Source organism: Pteropus vampyrus, unplaced genomic scaffold, assembly GCF_000151845.1.
Source record: "Pteropus vampyrus isolate Shadow unplaced genomic scaffold, Pvam_2.0 Scaffold120, whole genome shotgun sequence".
Taxonomy (NCBI): domain Eukaryota; kingdom Metazoa; phylum Chordata; class Mammalia; order Chiroptera; family Pteropodidae; genus Pteropus; species Pteropus vampyrus.
Genome location: NW_011888901.1, coordinates 4,254,035 through 4,275,501, shown reverse-complemented (window position 1 = coordinate 4,275,501; position 21,467 = coordinate 4,254,035). Strand labels below are relative to the sequence as shown.

The following is a 21,467-nucleotide window of genomic DNA, read 5'->3' as shown; positions in this document are numbered from 1 at the left end:
CTGAAGGACTGGAAAGGCAGTGGCCTGGCTATTCATGCAAAGATAATTAGGGAAAGCCTGTCTGAGGGGGTGAGTTTCATCTGACACTTGAATGATGAAGAGATCTTGGGAAGAAAATTTTGAGCAGAGGAACCAGCAAGTACAAAGATTCTGATTCAAGAACAAAGGAGACATAATGAAGGGACAGAGAAAAATCCACTATGTCCTTGTAGCCTTGATAAAAATTGTACATTGGATTCTAATTGCAATGGGAAGCCTTTGGATGGCCTTACCAGGGAAAGGTAACATCTTTCAGCAGTGAAATGCTACACTGGCTGCTGCCTGGGGATGGGAAACAGGGATACATATTGCAGTCATCCAGTGAGAGATGATGGGGCTGTGACTGAGCTGGGAGATGGCAGGAAGTCATCAGACTGGGAACATATCTGCACTGAACTGACAGTACTTGTTGGGGAGTATGAGGAAAAGAATGAGCCACCACGCAAAGCAAAGCACATAACTATTGACAATACTTTTTTTCCCCCTGGTGGGCTCACTCCAGAAGGGCCAGGGTGGTCCTACCAGTGGAAAGCCAGCCTGGCCTGTATCTTACTGTTGTTTACCCACTGGCGACAGCTGTGCCTCTCTCCCTTGGGGCACAGCTTTGTGCTGCCTCTTTCCACCAATTTCCTCTCCACAATGAGTACTCAATATGTTGGACCCTATGGCCACCTCTGTTCTGCGCATTCACAGAGCCCACCCAGATAAAGCCTCAGCAGGGACTCTGGTTTTTGGGGGCCTTGGAGGTTGGTGAGTAGGTCACAGATGGAGCAAGCTCTGCCACTCTCTGCCTAGACTGTTATCAGTCCAGGCAGAAGGCGCTGCTTGAAAAAAAACCTGTACCATAAACTTTTAGAGTCCCTTATACATATTCACTCCTTTAATCTTTACAACAACCTTATAAAATGGTTCTTATTGTTATCCTCAGTTGCAGATGAAGAAACTAAGGCACAGAGGTTATGTAACTTGTCCAAGATCAAAAAGCTTTAAGAAGTAGTACTAAGAATGAAGGGCAGGCAACCTGGTTCCATAGTTCAAGTCTTAACCACTGCTCTCCCTTGCTTGAGTAGTGGCTCTGCCCCTCGCCCCCAGGGCAGCCATACTCTAGTGGCAGGAACAAAATATCTAGGGGCAGCATAAGATGCAAGAGGCACCAAGTACTAAAGCTTACAGACTACTTTTTGGAGAAAAGGTAGACTCCAGTTGGCCCAAAGGATGGGTGTAGACAGATGAAGGGGAGATGGAATGGCGCGTTAGTTGAAGGTCAAAGAGCAGAAACACAGGTTTGTAGAAGGGAATGAGCTGGTGTATTTGGAAGAAGATGAAGACTAGAACAACAAAGAGGAAGACAGGTGGCAGCTGGGGAAGTGTGGCTGTAGCCAGAATAGGGAGCCACCTTATACCCTTTATTGGCAGTAGAGGCTAAGAAGTTTTCATTTTGTGCTGATCACAGGAAACCACTGAGGGCTAGCAATGTACTGGGTGGAAAACCAGTGTAAGGGTAAAGAAGCCACAGCAGGGAGATGACACGCCTTAAAGGGATGCCATAAGCCTGAATGTTAGAGACAAAGTCCCACAGGAATTCTCAATTGTTTTCTCTAGAAATAACTGATCAACACCCTCCTGTTCTAAAGTTACCACATGACCCAGCAGTTCTACTCCTAGTTATACATACCCAAGAGAATTGAAAACATGTCCATAAACTTGTACACAAATGTTCACAGCATCGTTATTCATAAGAGCCAAAAAGTGAGAACCACCCAAATGTTTTTACAATTGGTAAACAATAAACAAAATGTGGACTATCCATACAACGGGACAGTATTCATCCATAAAAAGGAATAAAGTACTGATACATGCTATGACATGCATGGACCTTGAAAGCGAGTTAAGGAAAAGAAGTCGGTTATAAAAGGCCATATATTGTATAGTTCCATTTATATGAAATATCCTGAATAGGCAAATCTATAGAGACAGAAAGATTAGTGGTTGCCAGGGCCTGGAGGATGGAGTGACTGCTAATGGGAACCAGGTTCCTTTCTGTGGTGATAAAAATGTTCTACAATTAGATAGTGGTGATGGTTGTACAACTCTATGAATATACTAAAAGTACTGAAATGTATACTTTACAAGAGTGAATTTTATGGTATGTGAATTATATCTCAATAAAGCTGTTATAAAAAACTCATTGTTTGATTTCCTTGTGCTGATGACTAAACAAATAAAAATTTCAATCTGGTGCTGAAACTTACCTTGCGTGCTACTTGTTGAAACCGTCTTTGGGCCCTGAACCTACTGACCCAAGTATTATTAGTGAGTGGATCAAAATTAGGATGAAATTCCTTGATTTCCTGTGAACATAAAGTATAGGCACATCTTAATTTAAATTTTAACTCCTGGCATAAGCATTTAATAAAATTGTTTTAGAGTTTGATCCAAAATCTAGTTATTATTTATTTGTTCTGCCATATAATAAGCATTTATTAAGCACTTTGGGTGTACATAGTATCATAAGGAATACTTTTTGGGTTGAGGGCCCAAAGTGGAGCTTTGGGTTTAATGGAGTTTATAGTCTGGTTAGGGAAGCTGAAGCAAACACATGCAACCCTGAGGAAGGAGAATAAGGTCACACAGATCTCAGTCCCATGAGCTGGGTGCTGGCACTGTATTCAGAATGGAGGGGAACGAACTGTATGATGCCTAGTGGAAGTGGGAGACTGCTTTGCTCAGGACCAGCACAGTGCCTGCATATACCCCCAGAGATCCTGGGGGTGTACTGAAGCCAGACAGAGCGCCTCAGCCACCGTAGATTCTTGAACAGGGAAACAATATGAAGAAAAAGGCATCAGAAATGAATTAGTCTCACACTGGCACATGCAATGGGCTGGAGAGGAGAGAGAGGAGGGGCAGATATATGAACAAACCTTCTGTTGGATTAGTTGGGTGAGACATGAAGTTTGGACTTGGGTACGTATGGCCTTGTGAAAGAGCTATGGGTAAGACTTGGTGGCCAGATTAAATGCGGGGGAGAAGAAAAGAGGTAAAAATAATTCAGATATGGCAAACTCTGGAAAGAAAAGTGAAAATGATGAAGGTGGAGGGGGGGGGATCAGAAAGAATTTTTTTATTGTTAAAATTAAAAATTGGAGTTTGACCAGAAACTCACATGACAGTGGCTATTCAGGTGGAGGGGCTACTGTTCCCATTTTACATTTGAGGACGCTAAGGCACCAAGGCTCAGAGGAGTTTTCCCAGGTCCCAAATCTGTGGAAAAGCTGGGACTGGAACTCTCGTTTCTGACTTCGTGTCTTGTTTCCTTCCCACCAAGCAAGAAGGGCCAAGGAACAGAGGTATAGGGACCCACCCTGAGGACCTGCAGACAGGGCCATGGAGGGCAAAGGAACAGAAAAGGAAACCAAGAAGGAGAAAGTAGAGGGGTGGGAAGGAAAAACCAAAGTACTTAGTGTCATTAATATCAAGGAAAATATGAATTATGAGTTTTGATGCTTTACTTGCAAATATGTAAGAAAAAAACACTCTGAAAATGTAAGCATATTAAAAATGATTAAATATCTCTTGCTAAAAGTATTTTTTAAATTGTTTAGTATTTTTAAAGTGAGCATATAAAGATCTCCCAATAATTAGATTCTAAATAAAGGAAAGTTACCCACTTCTAGACTGCGAACGACCCGTTTGTGGTTAACTTCTGTCTTCAGTCGCTGAAATTCCTCATCCAAAACAGGATCTCCTCTATCTAGCTGGATTTTTTAATCATCAAAAATAATAAAGTTGAATATAAATACACAAAACTTTATTTTTCTTTAAAACTGCTAGAAACCCATTATGTGATCGGCCAAACCCACCCAAGAAGTTTCTGTTGTAAGTGGTGGCAAAAGTAGGTAAAAATGATCTACTATAGTTATAGTCACTGTTTAAACTTAGGGAGTTTTTATAGAAGCACAAACTCAATACCTTCTTTTTGTAACTAGAGGAGAGTGTCTGGAAATTATTCCCAAGGCATTTAAAAGTCATGGAAAGGATTTTAGAAAACGGTGTAACCATGGGAGTATAGTGATTTCATTTAAAAGAAATATAATGTCCCAGTGAAGTTTTAAGCTCCTCAGAGCTGACGATCCAAGTATTATCAGCTATCCAAGTATCTACCTTCCCAGGCGGTAGAGGTTGAACTGGTTTGCCCCTTCCCTGGAGTGAGTGTCCCCCAAGCTGCTTCCTTTCCACGGTCTGCTTCCCCAATGCCCCTGAGCTCTTCCCTCTCCCCAGGAGCCACTGGTCACTCCCAGGAGAGGCCAGCTGGGCTTGGATAAGTGTCTACACATGCCTGCCTCCATGAAAAAGGGGACCACGCATACTGCAAAAACTTGTTAGTTTTTGTTTATCTGTGGCTTTTATTACTTGCTAGATAACTTCCACAACTAGCTTGGCTCTTAGGTACACTGTTCACAATTACTTTTAAAGACTTAACTGGAAGTAATCTATTCTGGTCACCACGTAATCACCCTATTCAGAAGTAAGAGTTATATTATTGTTCAGGGTGATGAGCTGTCGAGCTCTGATTTGCACATGTCAGGAAGTTGAGTTCAAAACCGCAGACCTTAGGTTCAAAATACAGGTTTTGTGGAGAGACATCCAGACCACCCCTCAACACTAAAAGTAAAATAAAACAGTCAGTTTAAAGAAGGGATTGGCAAATAGGTTGTTAGCTGGAAGAAAGAGGAAGCAGATTCTTCATATCTTTATTAAAACTTTACTTATTTATGAGGAACATTTCAGAATTTGGTATTGTCAATTGTCTGCCCTGAGTAAAACCTCATCATCCTTGAGGGTTTGTGCCATCCAGCGATAATGCTGACTCCCTCCACATCCTCTCCCTCTCTCTTTTTCTAGCCTTTCTGCCATATGCCTCGGGCTTCTAGGTGTTCCTTGTCACTGGGTAACCTGCCAGGATTCGGCTGCCAGATTGTCTCCTGAACACGCAGAACAGGGTCCCTGAAACACTTGCTCTCCAGCTACACTGTGGCCTCAGGGTGGCCTGCTCATCCTTCTATTTATCCTGATGATGGTAAGGATGCCATAGCTCCTTTCTTGCTCATTTCAGTATCTTTTGAAAGCCACTCTCCAGTCCCTGTCTCCCACGGTCTCTGCAGCTGACCCTGCTTCCTGGAAGATAAGGCCACATGCATCTTTCAAAGGCTCTCTCTCTCTGCATGGCAACCCGACTTATACCCACAGTCCTTCCTTCTTTGGCCTTCGCCAGTTCTTTCTCCTATTTAAAGACAATCTTTCCCTCTGATCATGGCCTCTTCCCAAGCTCTTTCAACCTTTTCCTCTGTGATGGCTCAAAACACGCTCAAGTTCTTCCAACTTAGGAACCCCTTCCTTGACCTCTCACCCCCCTCTAAGAGTCCATCCATTACTCTTCGTCCCTGCTCATCTCAACTTCTCAAGAAACCATCTACTCACTTCTACACATTCCTCGAGCCATTACAATTTGTTTTTTTTTCTCTCTTGAAGTCTATTGGAATTGCTAACACTGAGGTACACAAAGACCTCCAAACAGCCATATCCACTGTGTCCTCTTCAGGCCTTATTATCCTGGAACCTTCTTTGCCCTTGACTGAATCCTCCATGTCTGCTTTCCCTGTGTTCTCCAGGTTCTTTGACCTCTCTTCTCCTCTGTCTCCAAGTCTTCCGCTGCCCTTCCCTTAAATGATGACGTTCTCTAGATTTCCTGCCTTGAGCTACTGCTTTTCTCAAGCTATTTATTTTCCCTAGGTCACCACACTTGTTCTGTGGTCTCAGTCTCTACTTATGCTGATCACTCCCAAGTCTCTGTCTCCAGCTCAGACTTATTCCTTCAGCTGCCACTTGGATGCCCTCTAGTCACCCCAGATGTAACATGCCCTAAATTAAATCACCCCAGATGTAATGTGTCCTAAATTAAATTTTTCATATTCCTCTTATGCCAGTTTGTCTTCCATATTTGAGATATTATTTAAAATGACCAAGATGCACCCAAGCTGGAAACCTAGGAACCACTCTATCTTCTCCCTTTCCTCACCCCTCCTTTCCAATTTATCTACAAGTTTTAGCTCTATCACCGCATTCAGCATATTTTACATCATCTCAATGTTTCTGCACCCCTTATGGACTGCGACCTTCTTGAGGGCATAGACCGTGCCTTATTTACCAGTACAGAATCTTACATACGATGAGCATTTCCTGAAAAGACTTTCCAGATGAATACATGGTTGGGTTTTTCTGTCAATCACATGCTGGTAATTACAGCCTTAACTCACACATTGACCTGGTTGTGGAATGTGTGTATCACCTTTGTCTTTAAAACAGTTAGAAAATCTTCCATTGTGGGGTTAACAGAAAATATTTGATATTTTGTTTTTAAAATCATGTGCAAAGGGTCTGAACAACATACCAAACTAAATTTAAATGCCAATCTAATACGTGCCTTTCCTAAACGCTAAGATTTACCAATGTAATGGTTTTACATTCTTTTGTTTGTCTGATGAAAAATTTAAAAGGACAAATTTATTCAAGTATCTGATTTGGACTCCAAATCTCAGAAGAAAAATGTATTCTACATGAGAAATATATTCATATCTGACAAGATACATTGTTTTTCCCAATCCCTCCTACCCAGTACTGCCATACTGTGTGTAGCGCTGAGAGTGGGAAGCTCACACTCTCAAGCTTAAATATATGTGTTATGGCTGAATTGTGTCTCTCTGAAATTCAAATGTTGAAATCCTAACCCCTCGTCAGGAGATACGGTTTTTAGGCAGGTAATCAAGTTAAAATGAGGTAATTTGTGTGAACCATAATCTAATGTGACTGATGTCCTTATAAGAGGAGGAAATTCAGACATAGAAAGAAGACAATGGGAAGGCACAGGAAAAGATGGTCATCTATAAGCCGAGAGAGACCTCAGGAGGAACCAACTCTACTGACACTTTGATTTTGGCCTTCCAGCCTTTGGAACTGAGAGAACATAAATTTTGGTTGTTTAAGTCACCTAGTCTGTGGTATTTGTTATGGCAGCCCTAGCTGACTAATATAATAAATGACCCTACCAATCAAGTCCAATCCCCTGTGACACAGAGCCTCTACTGAGTCCTATCTCCTCTGACCCCTGTGTGTCCTGTGCTTCAGCCACTATGGACCTGTCCCCAGTGTTCTCTGCACCTGCCCTGCATGTAACAATGTCTCACGCCATGGTGAACCCAAAGGTGTTGCAGAGCCCCAGAGTCCCCATCTCTACTTGCCCCTTCCTGAACCTACAGGAGCTGCCTTGGTGACCTAGATGTAGCCCACCCTCTCAATCAGTTTTCTCCTCTCTGCTCAGCCCCTTTGAATGTCTCTGACTTGGAATTTTTTGTTTATATCTGGCTCTGGTGTGGCTCTCAGTCACTGTCTTTGGGTCTCTCTTACCTTCTTGCTTTGCAGATCATGGGACAGGTACACTTCACACTCAGAGTTCCAGCCCAAAATGGAGGCATTCCTTCCCTCTCAATTGAATGCCTTCATTCTCTTTATGACTTTTCAAAATTATACCATGTCTTCCAGGAAGCTTTCCAATTAGATAAGTTCTCTTTCCTCTCTGGCTTCTGAATCCCTCCCCACTATCCCAGTACTTAGTAGAGGTCTCTTGTGACATTTACAGACAGCCTTGATTTACAGTCAATAATTAACTTGTCATCAACTTTTTCCCCTCTCAACTTGACTAGTCTTAAGTTTTGTTTTTTTTTCCTCCTGATATGGCAACTTGCATATAGCAGGAATTCAAAAATAATTAGTGAAATAAACGATATCAAATTCACAGTAATTCTGACCTTGTATTTGGCATTTACTCTTTGCCACTCTTCAGCAAGGTCTTTTCTAAATTTAAAAGACACAGGATCTTTACCAAGGTGCACCCTCCTGGGGAGAAAAAAAACATCCAGAACTCATCAGAATACAATAGTTAATTTTAGGATAGAGTATCTTAGCTATACTCTACAATTAAAAAGGGATGCTGAGATATTGAAGGAGACTCCATGTGGAGAGAAGTTGTAGAGACTTCAGCAACATCACTAAGATGAATTATGTGTTCTACAAAAGCAAGTTTATCTTCTAGTGACGCATGCTGAAATATTTATAAATAAAAAGTCTGGATGTTCAACATCATTAGTCATTAGGGAAATACAAATCAAACTATGAGGATGATGATGGTGATGATGATAACAAAAGAAGATAGCTGGTATTGCCGAGGATGTGGAGAAACTGGAATGCTTGAACATTTCTGGTGGTAATAAAAATAATTTGGCCATGGTGGAAAACAATTTGGCAGCTCCACAAAACATTAAACAGAATTACCCCATGACCAAGCAATTCCACTCCTAGGTGTATGCTCAAAAGAACTGAAAAGATACAGTCATACAAAAACTTGTATATAAATGTTCATAGCAGCATTATTCACAATCACCAAAAAGTGGAAGCCACTCAAATGACTATTAACTGGATAAATGGATAAACAGAATGTTAATACGTCCATAAAATGGAATATTATTCAGCCATAAAAAGGAATGAGGTCCTGATAGATGCTATGACATGGAAGAACCATGAAAACGTGTTAAATGAAAGAGGCCAGTTACAAAAGGCCACATATCATATGATTCCATTTACTTGAAGTGTCCAGAGTTGGCAAATCTATAGAGATAAAAAGCAGGTTAGCAACTGACTGGAGCTGGGGGAGAGGGGAATGGGAGTGCCTGCTTAATGAGTATGGGGTTTCCTTTTGGAGTGATGCAAATATTCTGGAATTAAGTAATGCTGATGGATAGACAACATGTGAATATACCTAAAACCTCTGCATCGTACGCTTTAAAATTATTAAAATGGTGTATTTTATGTTTTGTGAATTTTACCACAGTTTAAAAAACTCTAGTATATAATGTATTTATCATGAAGCCTGGCACATGTTCAAAATAAGTAGTAGCTCTCAGAAGCTAAGCAGGGTCGGGCCTGGTTAGCACTTGGATGAGAGACCACCTAGGAAGACCAGGTGCTGTAGGCGTAAAAAATACAAAAAATAAGAGATTGTAACTTGACAAGGTACTTGCAAACTGTGAGGTCAACCAAGGGTTGCCTCGCCTAAAAAAAAAAAAAAAAAAAAGAAAAAGTAGTAGCTATGGTTTTAAAAGGGGAGGGGATTTAAGGAGAACTGTTTTAGTTTAACGGAGACTAAAGAGACCTGAAAACTAAATACAAATTACACGATATTAGATTGGACCTTGGATTTTTCCTCTTCAAAAACCAAAACCAAACCAAAACAAAACAAAACTGAATATAAAGGACATTAATGAGCAACTGGGTAAATCTGCATATAGTTGATTATTATAATATTACTGTGTCATTATTAAATTTTTCAGATGTGATTATAGTACTGTTAGTGAATGTCCTTGTTTTTAGGAGCTACGTGCTAAAGTCTTTAGGAACAAAGCTTCATGATATCTGTAACTTACTTCCAAATGGCTCAGGAAAAAAAGGTTTGTGAGCATGCAGGTATGTGTGTATGTGTGTGTGTCTGTGTGTCTGTGTGTAGAAAGTAAGGGGAAGTTTATGTGGCATAATGTTAATAATTGCTGAACCTACATCAAGTTATATGGATATTAACAGCAGGTTTAAAATCTTTCAAATAAAAAAAGTTGGGAGAAAATATTAAGTGAATAACACAGCATTCAAAATTGAATTTAGGATGTGATTTCAATTGTGTTACAAAGAAGCACAGAAGAAAGGAAATACACCAGGGTTAACAGTGGTCATTGCATCTTAGTGATTATTTTTCCTTCCCTACACTTTATAAAACATATTTTTCAGGTTTTCTAGCATGACACTGTGCTTTTATAATAGAGGAAGAGTATTTTTTTAAATGCTCTTCAGTAGATGGGGTAAAAGAGGTCAAGTATGTGGTGACAGTAAGAAATCTAACTATGGGTAGTGAACACACAATGTAATATATATATGCTTTACTGTTGAATTGAATACCTGAAACTTACTGGATTTTGTTAACCAATGCCACCATAATTAAAAAGAGAAAAATACAGACCTACAAAAACAAACAAACAAACAAACAAACAAACAAATAAAATGCTCTTCAGCTACTTGGCACACTTCCTATTTAGCTGAGGTCAGACCTTGACTACAGACTCAAGTTGAAGCAGAAGGTATGTCCATGAGAAACACAGGGCACCACCCACCCCAGGCAAGCAGAGTGGCAGGGCGGGGAATGCCTGGGCAGGGGCATGGACAAGGTGGCCTCTCAAAGACCCTTTCCAGGAGTCTCTTTTTTAGCTCATTTCAAGAGTTTCCAAAATTTGCTTGAGCTGAATCTGTATACATGAATATGCCTGGTATGAGCTGGTAAAAATTGTGAAAAGGGTTCCATTTTGATTGAAGGAGCACAAGGCAGAAGTCTCACATCTGAGCAGCCTCCCACAATCCACAAGGCCCCTTGGCCACACAACCCAGGGCACAGGAGCATCCTGGTAGGATTCTGCCACTGTCTGGTCACTCTTAAGAAAGAGCATAATTTAGTCACATTGATTTATTCCCAATAGAAACTTGATTCTGAAATAGAAGGTCTGGGGAGGGGGTAAGAATAAAATATAAAAAGTTATGACATTTCATTTTGTCTCATATTAAAAAGCCATTACCAAAAACAATGTGCTGTCACTTGTACAAATAATTGTTCCATATTTACCACTTAAGGTGATTTTCAATCTCTTCACATGTGTCCTGTCTGACTTTCTGTTCAAAGAGTGCTTCCTTCATCTGTCTTGTTTTTGAAATCTCATTGCCTTGGTCCAAAACTGAGGGCAGGAGCAAACAATGATTATACTGGTAATCAAATCAGAATCATTTGCCGAGACAGAAACACATTTCTAATGGCAAAACTTAACAGCAATCTGAGTTTTGTTATTGTTATTCATAAATAGTAAATGCCACAAGCAACAATTCTTTCATATCCTGCCCAGGTGCTGATTTATGGTGGATCAACTAGTTACCTTCCTTCAATTCTTTTATCTTCAATTTTCCTGGTTCTTGGTTTAAAACAGTTGCCACAGCAAATGGATTTGATAAATCTACTGGAAATCTCAAGTTCTGATATTCAATTTCCTGGGAACAAATCAGGAGGAAAAATTTATTATTTTGCTTTTCTCTCGCTCCTCCCATCATGGTTAGCATGCCACCCACTTTACCTTAATCTTTGGGGGTTTCGCCTTGGCTGGCGGTCGATGAAAACTTATCTGTGTCATTGTCTTTTCTGGAGGAACGTCTACTTTCTTAGAGAGAGTATTTAATCTTTCAAATTCTTCTAATCTATAGTTTAAAACAGATATTAAATTAGTATATAATCCAACAACTGAAGGTTATTGTTTTTATCTTCCTTCTGATAATACCATGACTTACGGTCCATTAATTGGTATATCTAAACTGAAAATCTGTTTGGTGTGCTAAACCAGTAGTCTACCAAAATAAATGCAATGTCAGTATACCAGAGGATAATCATTTATATAAAAATAACTTACCAATGGCTGTTTGTCCTTACATGCTCAAAGAACATAACAAGTGGCAAATACGACATGCTGTAAATTATTCTCATGGTCTAGCATAATTCATTTCTGGGCTGCTGGTTTTCAATAGCAAAATTTACGACATTAAAAATAATCTTACATTGATTTATCTTCCCAGTAAAATAATAATTATGCCCATTGTAGTAAGATCTTTCAAAAAGTGATTCAGACTAACGTTTGAGCTCTTTATCTGTAACCGCAAACTGCCTTTGGATATATGTAGGTATGAACAGTGCTGTCAACATGCCTATAGAAACCATTCGAGTTATTTATTATAAGATGCTGTAGAACTATGTTGTGTTTATAAGTGCTACCTATTAAGAAAGAATATCTGAATACTTGTTTTACAAGATTACACACATCCATGATATTACAGACATAAGATATGCTAACATTCATTCATTCTGACAGTCAATATGCATTTGCTGAGCACCTACTGAATAGGTCCCACTGCACAACATGGGTGACGTGCCAGCAATCTCAAATTTAACATCGCCCACGTAAGTCCCTGGCAAGTCCATGGCATGGGAGAACCTGTCCTGTGGTGAGACGCACACTGACAAGCGTGCTGTGATGTGCAAGGATGAGGTGCTTGGTTAGGGGGTGAGCTGTGGCCCAGCAGCCACATCTCAATGGAGCTTTGACGTCATCTCTGCTGTGAATATTAGGAAACAACAACAAAAAATTTTTTGAGAGGGTTAAAAAAGTTTCCTTAAGAAATCTAATTGCTAGTGCTGACAATAAAAATGAAGGGACCTAAGAAAGTGACAGGCTAAAGACTTATTGAGTGGAATTTGGCTATGCGAAGTTTAGGACATGAATTAAGTCCATCATACACCCTATTCTGAAACAAAACAAGCAAACTGAAACTTTTGGAGAACACTGGAGCCAGGATAATTTTTTTCCTTCATGGTGGAATTTATATGTTATAGGACTATTTGCAGTGTGGGGAGACATGCAAGTCTTGAGACGTAGTTCTTGAAAATGTCAAGAGTGTGCTAAAGAGGATACTAAACTCTAGTTGGGAAACCAAAATATAATAGTTTAGGAATTGTATATGCCAGCATTTGTATGGCACTTTCTCCTTACAATGCCCTTGTGTAGTTAAGAACACGTCTGTGGAAGGATATACAAGTAAAAATCCCACTCAGGTGACGTCTTTAACAAAGCCAGTTGCGTATTGCAGCACATTGACGTGAGATGGCAAACAGCGTTCTGCTCAGCCAGTATTTGACAACAGAAAAATTAAGCTTTTTGCTTATATCCAATGCTACTTGTTTACTGTCTGAATAACTTTATTTCTACCGTGGTTATTTGCAGGCTTTGGGTTCAGCAGGCCACAATGATACCCTGTAGTTGATAGAGGCTACTTTGAATTTATAGGAAGAAAATCATGATATAAATATATAATAAATCATGAAGTTAGTTCATTTTTTGACATAAGCTAGTTATTCCATTTTTAATATGCCTAATTATGTTAATATGTGATGTGTATCTATGTGTGATGGGAAGAGGAAAATCAAGCTACTTCTTTATCATTTCAAAATATTTGTAAGGATTTTCCAAGATTAGTATTTACACGGTGACAAATTTTCCTTTTAACTTTTATAAAAATTGTGCATATTAGAAAAAACTTATATTAACTAAATATTTTGGGATATTAAAATGCAAGCTCATATTCAAATGGGAAAAAAATTCAGAAAAAAATTATTACAAAGCAAAACTTAATGCCATTTCACAACTTCACTCTGTCTTGAACACTTATGGTGCTTTAAATCTTCCGATGTGGCACGTTTCTCTTTCTGCCTTATGTTGAAGTCACTTGTTATACATAATTTGTTTTGGCTCCTCTGTTGTGGGTATCTTCAGGGTGTGGACCATTTCCTATAGGGCTTGGCAACGGACAATGCATATAGCAGGCAGTCAATAAATTACAATGTTATATTGAAACTTTGAAAAGAGTTATGTGGTTCTGGCTTTATAATTTAAATTTTTTGAATAGACAGTAATACATACATATGGTCAAAAATTCAAACAGCACACCAGTAGTCATCAGTGAAAGTAAGTATCACCCTAGACCCCTTTTTGTCAGTGAACTCTTCTCCTCATGACAGAAGCAGCTACTGCTCCAAGCATTAAAGATAGTTTATGCATTATCATCATATTTTAAAGTATATTTTAAGTAAGTTTCTGATAGCATTTTGTTACAAGAAAGAAAAACAAAATGGACAGAAGGCTTGGATTCTTAAAAAGTTTTAAGAATAAACAAAAACACTGCAAAGCCGCCATACTTTAAAGCCATGTTGGGGTAGCATGTTCCGGTGAAGACACATTCGTAGGGTTGAGAGTTGAATTGTGAAACCCATAACTGCATTTTTATTTGTGCCATCCCATACTGAAAAGGTGTAAACTTCACAGTCACATTCATCTTCCCATTAGCTGGAATTATTCCTGAGAGGAGAGAAATGAGGAAACATGATACTTTCCCTTCTGCAAAGTGCAGTCAAAGAGGGTGACACACACACATGTACGTTCTTCCCAGGATAGGCACAAGTATTTCTATTCTCCTTATATACTCATTTCATTAAAGACACATGAATCGACTTCTACATGCTTACATTGATTGATTATTTACCAATTACTACATTAATCCTTCATAATAATTATTTGATTGTGTCAATTATATAAATATATACATATCAATCAGCACTAGTGAATCAGAGATGACTTCCCAGAACTATAACCTTTAAACTACTTACCAGATGTCAATGTTAACACGGTGAACAACAAGGAAAAGGTAGGAACACATGAAGAAGCTTCTGCCAAATAATTCAGTGCCCTATATTTTTGGGTAATTCGATTCTTTCCTTTCAAATATTTAAGATGAACTACTGCTCCCTTCAAAGTCAAATATCCTATCATGCCTTATTCCTCCTCCCTTGTATCTCTCTGGTGCATCAGGGCTGGAACATAGTAAGTGCTCAACAAATGTAAGAGAAGTAAAAGGGAGAAAGGGAGGGTGGGCAGAAGAGGGAGGATCAATGTACTAAGTGTGAGAATGGCTAATGTTCTGACTGCCACAGAAGGCTCTCTGGTTTGCTTTCTAGCTGATTCCTTACGCCCTGTGCATCTGGTCTTTCTTCTCCTTGCAAAGGCCTTGCACATTCTCTCATACATTCCTAACATACCTTTCCCATCTAACCCTCCTCTGAATCTTGCATCACTCTCTCCCTTGCTCTCTATACTCAAACACATGGATCCTTCATTCAGCCAGTACTTACTGTGTGCCAGGCACTGTTTTAAGCGATTTAAAAAAAAAAAGAGCAATAAATAAAACAAAGTCCCAGATCTTAAAGTTTACATTCTAGTTGGGGATAGCAAACAAAAAGAAATAAATGAATGTGAAACATAAAGTCATGTCATGAATACCAATAAGAAAAATGAAGCAGGGTATAGGGAGGCAAGCAAAATGCGACACTTTCTCTGAGAGAGGATGAACCGAAAGGACTCTGGTGAGGAGGCTGCAGCTGAGACCTGAAGGAGGACAGGGGCCTTCACTCTAACCCTCAGACGTTGGGCTCCTGCTGCCTCAGGGCCTTGGCACTTGCTATTCCCTTAGCCTGGAGAGCCCTTTCTCCAGATCTTTCGGTTTTTTCATCCTACTCTCTGAAATTACCTCTACCATCTGCCTTCCCCTGGATTCGAATGTAAGTTTTACAAAAGCAGGCCCCTCCTCATCACTGTTCCTAGCTCAATAAATACTTGTGAGTGAGTGAATGAACCCAAACTTCAAAGCCTACGTCAACCTACACATTACATGAAACTTCTCCTGACTCTCCATCCATAGAAACTGCAATTCCTCTAAACTTCTGTCAGCCCTACAGCATTCCTGTAAGGCCTGAATTGTTGCCTCTCAGTGTTTACAAGCTCCTAACTAGATTGCAAGTCCCTAAAGCATACAACAGGCCCCAAAGATCTTTTTATCTTCCAGGATCCCTAGCACAGTGCTAGGGATCCTGGAAGATACGGAAATACGTATTTGTCAATTTCCTGAGAGCAGAAGTAAAAATATTTAAATTGCACTCACTAGTGACTCAAGATATCGAGACAACCACTGCAGGGGAGCATGAATCAGCAGAAGCCCTCCATTTTATCTGTCAACCAAAGATCAGCTGAATAGAAGAAACACCATGATGTCCTGGAGTGCAATACCTTGACCACCCACTTTGACAGGAAGTAAACCCGTTTGACCTGCAATTCGCTGGGGGCTTTAGGCTAAGAACATTCTATTGCTTCTGCTCCAGTTCATTAACTTAAAAAAAATAAGAACAGCTCTGGAGCAAGGATTAATGTTTGCCTTGACCTGGCTGATTTATTTTTAAGTGCTCCCAGCCCAGACCTAACACATAAAGTATACTGGAGCTGCAGCCTAGGCAACCAGCATATACTGCTTTTTCCATTAACAGGGATACCAGTTAACACAGCTCTGTTAAAGGAACTTGGTTGCAGCTGATTGTCAAATGTTAACATCTATAAAAGGTGTGCCAAGCAGTCATAGCTTACTGCTTGACAAAAATTAATGGTGGGAGAAATGAGAGTATGTATCATGTTTTAAAAGTGAGACGAGCACCTCCAAATTTACTACTTAGTTAAAACAACAACAACAACAACAACAACAACAACAACAACAACAACAACAAAAAACCCAAACCATGATTTTACGGCTTCAGTTCAATTACATCTGGGGCCAGTTTCAGATCACTACCCTTAATCTAACCAGAGACAATGTTAAATCACAGGGCAGGGATAGTGGACAGGGAGAGGTAGCGGGTAGAGAGAGATAGATAGAGAGAGAGAACAAAACTTAGAAATAAACTAAAGGCTAAGAAAACCCTAGTTTGTTAATAAAGTGAGAATTATGAAAAAAATGTAACAACACTAAAAAATGCTATAATAATAAACGAAGTCACCAGAAAATATCACTATATTTTTGCCATGATTACAATTATGTAAAACGTGCATATAGACAGGCAGTTACTAAAAGGAGATGGAACTATAAAAGTATATAATTTGTTAGAGCAGTAAGGCCCAGGACGGGGATAATTTTTAATTCCTTTTCTTACATGTCCATATAATGTTATTACAGTGTTGTCATGTTTTCTCAAGAACTACCTTCAAAAATCTCAGAAAGTACAGATCATTCTCGCACATGTCTGAAAAGTTAGTAAGTATTGGTCTGAACCTTTGAAATTTAGGATTTCACCAGCTGTGTGATTTTGGGTAAACTTCTTAATCTCTCTAAGCCTCTGTTGGGAATTTATTAGCAACATAGTTTAAAAATTGTCCATGAAGAAGGTGTTGACAAATTCTAACAGTTTTTTCGATTCACTGGATTACAGAAGGGACGGCTTCAAGGTGTTCCTTCCACCTGACTCAGCCCTGTGAATCACATGTCACCCACTGGGACAACTGTAGGCCACCACTGGTGCTCAGGGTGTTCTGACAAAGAAAGGACCCAGAGAACACACAGACCCTGTCTCACACTCTTGGCGGGCCTCCCACGGGCTTCCATGGGCTCTGTGACTTCACTTGCTTACTTTATTTGAGGCTCAGTTTTCTAATCTATAAAATGGGAAGAGAAGAAAATAATCCCTAGCTTTCTCCCAAATTTTCCGTTCCTTTTCCTGGCAGCTGACACCAGCCTTATTCAGGCTTTCGAGACCTAAGTTATTTCATTCCCAACACAACAATTTCCTGTTTGTCACCATCTTGGTCACACCTGCACGCTGCAGCTACGCTGGCCTTCCTAAATTTTTTTCCAATCTAGACTACTCAGAAATATCAGTAGTTCTCTTTTGCCTACAGAACTTAATAGAATTATAGACCATCAGGCGAGGCAGGACCCTATGGATGAAACTAGTCCAGTGATCCCCAAACACTACTCTGAGGAATGTCCATATAAGAATGACCTGGAGGTTCTTGTTACAAGAACAGAAAACCAGACTTCTCTCAAGCTACCAAACCTAATCATTGGGTGTAGGTCCCTGAGCATGATAGTTTCCACAACTGTTCAACATTCTGGGGCACTGACCTAGTCTAAGTCCCCATCTGATGTTTGACTCCCCTCTGTAACATTTCTATCAGTCTTCAGCGATGGTGAACCAGCTAACTGATAAGCAACAAATTCATCTTTGGATGTCTCTGGTGATGCACAGGTTCTAGTTCTACCCTTTGGAGCCACAAGGCACAGGCCCATTCCTTTCCATACCACAGTGACTCTCATTATTGACCCCGCTAATCTGCCTCCAGTTCTTTTTTCTCTTTTTGAAGCCAACAGTCCCCATTCCTTCACTGACTCTGATGTCCTTTCACTGGGTCTTATGTGGATCCGTCTTACAATGTGGCTCTCAGGGACAACCCCAGAGGTCCAGTGTAGTCTGACAGCCCAGGATGGGGCAGAATTACCTCCTCTTTCTTGTTACAATCTTTATTTCGCTAACTAGAGTCTAGACCAAGATCACAAGAGCCAGCTCACTTTACTGACACACCTCTTAGGTTAATTTTTCATTGCCTCTCCAGAGTTAAGGTGAAAATTCAATTTGCACTTTATGAGGCAGTACGCAGACTTTGGAACTAGACTGAGTGGGTTCAAATCCCACCTCTGCCACATACTAGTGAGTGTCCTTAGATGAGTTATTGAACCCCTCTGTGCCTCATTTCTCTGTCTATAAAATAGAAATAATAATTGTAGATCTTACATGGTTGTGGTACAGATTATACATATCTTAGATTAGAATAGTGCCCACGTATTGTTACGTGTTACTATCATTATTCTACCAAAAGGCCTATTGTGAGAACGTCAACTATACTTAAAAGCAGAAATAATATCTTGTTTAGTATAATTTTGGTAGCCACTTATTTTCTTTTTAAAGCTTAAAAATAATAAAGTTTTCTCTAGAAAGAGAATCAAGTCCTACTTTTTTCAATGTAAATAGTAGCTACATTGTATTTCAAAATCTCAGAATGGACCCTGTTGTCTAGGAAACAATCTACATACATTTCATAATTTAGAAGTAATTCAAAGTTTCTGCTTTGAACCCTCATTTGTTGGACACAATATATTCTTGTGATGATGAAAGATCAGGACACAAATGGATAACTACCAAAACATTTAAAACCAAAACTTATTTTGGTATTCACAGCAGACCACTGTGGACAGATTTTTAAATCTCAAACCTAAAGAGACAGAAACTGGGGAGCAGAAAGCACTTCAGGTAGAGATTTCACTTTCAAAGGTCCTGAGCAGCATCGGGATCCATGTCTTTTGGGGCATGTCCACACCATGAGGCAATTCATTAGACACTTCACTAAGATTCTGAAAGCTCAAAAAAAATAATATTCCCATTTTATCTGAAATTGAATTAAAAGGTAAATACAAAACCCAGGAGGTAGCAAGAGCCAATTTAGAATGAACTTTTGATTTCAAGTTTTGACCTCGGAAAAAATTTATCTGGACGCTATAATAAATTATCTACATGACACAAATGATCCCAAGTGTCTGATCCCCAAGTGTCCAATTCCAATGGGCACTATGTCAGATATGTAAAATCTGTTACTCTTGCCATTTGAAAGTAACATATTCAAATGTGATTTATTCTCTTTTTTAACTTGAGATTTACTCTTCAAATCCTCTTTAAGTTAAGAACTCTAAGGAAACTGGAAACTTGAAATGTTGACTCTCTTACCTGATGTTGGCTCAATGGTAAAGGCTTGATGAGACTGAATCAAAGTAACACGAAACTCAAAATCTATAGGGCAGCTGCACTGCAAAGGAATAACATATATTTTGCTGCAGAAAGAAAGAAAAAAGAAAAAAAAGAAAAATGGAAAATATCATTTTTCTTTAAAACTAGCTATTTTGGTATCAAAGAATAGAGACTCAAGTTATATAATAAATAACCACAACAATGATGACAGTTAACACCAATACAGTAATTCCTGGGTGTCAGCTCTCCTACACATTTCCCAGACAGTAACTATTCTAATACTATCTGGTGGTACTATGATCTCCCCACTTATAGATCAGGAAGCTGAAGCACAAGAGAGTGTAAGTGACATGGCTAGTGACAGAACCAGGATTTAATGGTGGTCGGCTGTCCTGAGTGCTCCAAACACCTCTGTCCTTGTTGCCTATTGGATAATCATAGTCACAGGGGAAAGGTATCTCTGCCACACACCAGGCCCCAAGGAACCTAAGGACCACTGAATATGCAGGCCTTACAGAAGCTGGGAAGACTCCCCCTTTACAGAGCTGAGAACTAGGCTGTGTCAAAGAAACCATACTTTGGGTTGTATTTGATTGAAATTATTTGGTTAGAGGTCCAAAAACCAGTAGGGACCCACAGAGGGTCTATATAATCAGAAGTGCTCTCTCACCCAAGATGAGGCCAACTTCTGGGTAGCTTGAAGCTATCACTTACAGCACCACAAGAGTTCTGCAGTGGTATTTCTCAGATAGCCCCAAGTATCTCCTCATGTCCTTCCTGCTATCAGGCCATTCCCAGGTTGGCCAGAGCTTGTGGGATGAGCAAGGCCTGGAGCAGCAGAGTTTTCTAGCTGTCACTGGCATCCTACACAGAGCTGGGGCAGGTTATCTGGGTGCCTTTGGTAGGAGCGTGTTGAGCTCCTTCTTTAAGTGACCCAGCCATGCCTTCTGTCCTTTCTTTCTTTATCGCCTCCCTTCTCCACCTCATAACTCCCGTGCCTTCATGGCCCATCATATCCTCCTGTCCAGTGGCTGCTCACTACTTCTTAACTCTTTGGATGAGGATCTCTCAGCCAACTGCCCTTCCCCCTCCTATTTCCCAGTTCATACTCCTGGGAGATCGTGACTGCGATCAGTTTGAGCAGAGCTGCCAGGCCAGCTCCTACACTGACTTCTGGGTGGTGCCCATCCAGACCTAGTCGTCTAGGGACTTTTCCCATCATGACCCGCTTCCTTACCTGCCCAACGCCAGTCTACCTGGGAGACTGTTAAGTCCTATGAAGGCAGAGCTGAGTCTACTTGCTTCTCCAGAGTAACGTCAACAAAATCCCAGAGTCTCGCAGAGACTAAACACTCAATAAATATTTGCTGCAGCTAAGTGAAGTCAGTCTTATTCAGTAGCAATTCAAGGGATACTGTATAGTTCAAATGTGGTTTTTAAAATTACGCTGGGACCTCTCCTGCATGCAGAGTCTCTGACTCTCTCATGTACATGGTGTTCCCATATATGTGTATGTATTAAATTTGGTCATTTTCTCTTGCTACAAATAAATTAATTAATTTAATTACATTAGCCAAGAACATTTTTATATGGCTTTAAATTCATTACTTTTAAAAAATTTTTCCAAATATAAAGTTTTTATTATATAGAGAATAATAAAATAAAGATCCCTTTATCTACCATGCCCTATCACATCTTTTGCTATGGGTAAATCAATGTTTTATTTTCAAATAAACTATTTGCAGAACAGTTGAAGCTCCCTGTATACCCATCTCCTGTCCTCTACTCCCCTCCTTCCTCCCCAGGGATGACCCCCTACCCTATATTCACTATCATTCTCATATATTTTTATAATATCACTGCATATGTATGTACCCACAAAATATATAATATTGTAGTTTCCAACAATCTTGTTTGAAAACTTGCTAATTTTGCTTACCACCATGCTTTTAAGATTTATTAATGATGATACATGAAGTTCTAGTCATTCATTTTAACTTGTGATGAGGATGCC

At 39.7% G+C, this 21,467-nt stretch overlaps 1 protein-coding gene across 15 annotated transcripts in view; it reads right to left on the bottom strand.

Annotated features, from left to right (window-relative positions):
- Positions 1–21,467, bottom strand: part of CFAP221 (cilia and flagella associated protein 221) — a 96,357-nt gene that overhangs the window by 45,372 nt on the left and 29,518 nt on the right. For 13 of the 15 annotated variants that reach the window (XM_011366087.2, XM_011366088.2, XM_023534140.1 and 10 more), the window contains 8 exons: positions 19,433–19,536; positions 13,979–14,138; positions 11,313–11,433; positions 11,118–11,229; positions 10,814–10,922; positions 7,905–7,992; positions 3,711–3,797; positions 2,292–2,390 (listed from right to left, as the gene is read on the bottom strand). In XM_011366087.2, the coding sequence (XP_011364389.1) occupies positions 2,292–2,390; positions 3,711–3,797; positions 7,905–7,992; positions 10,814–10,922; positions 11,118–11,229; positions 11,313–11,433; positions 13,979–14,138; positions 19,433–19,536 (880 nt within the window). Of the gene's footprint in view, positions 1–2,291; positions 2,391–3,710; positions 3,798–7,904; positions 7,993–10,813; positions 10,923–11,117; positions 11,230–11,312; positions 11,434–13,978; positions 14,139–14,446; positions 14,904–19,432; positions 19,537–21,467 lie in introns of those variants that run through there. The other 2 variants (XM_011366090.2, XM_023534141.1) reach the window with 2 other exon arrangements.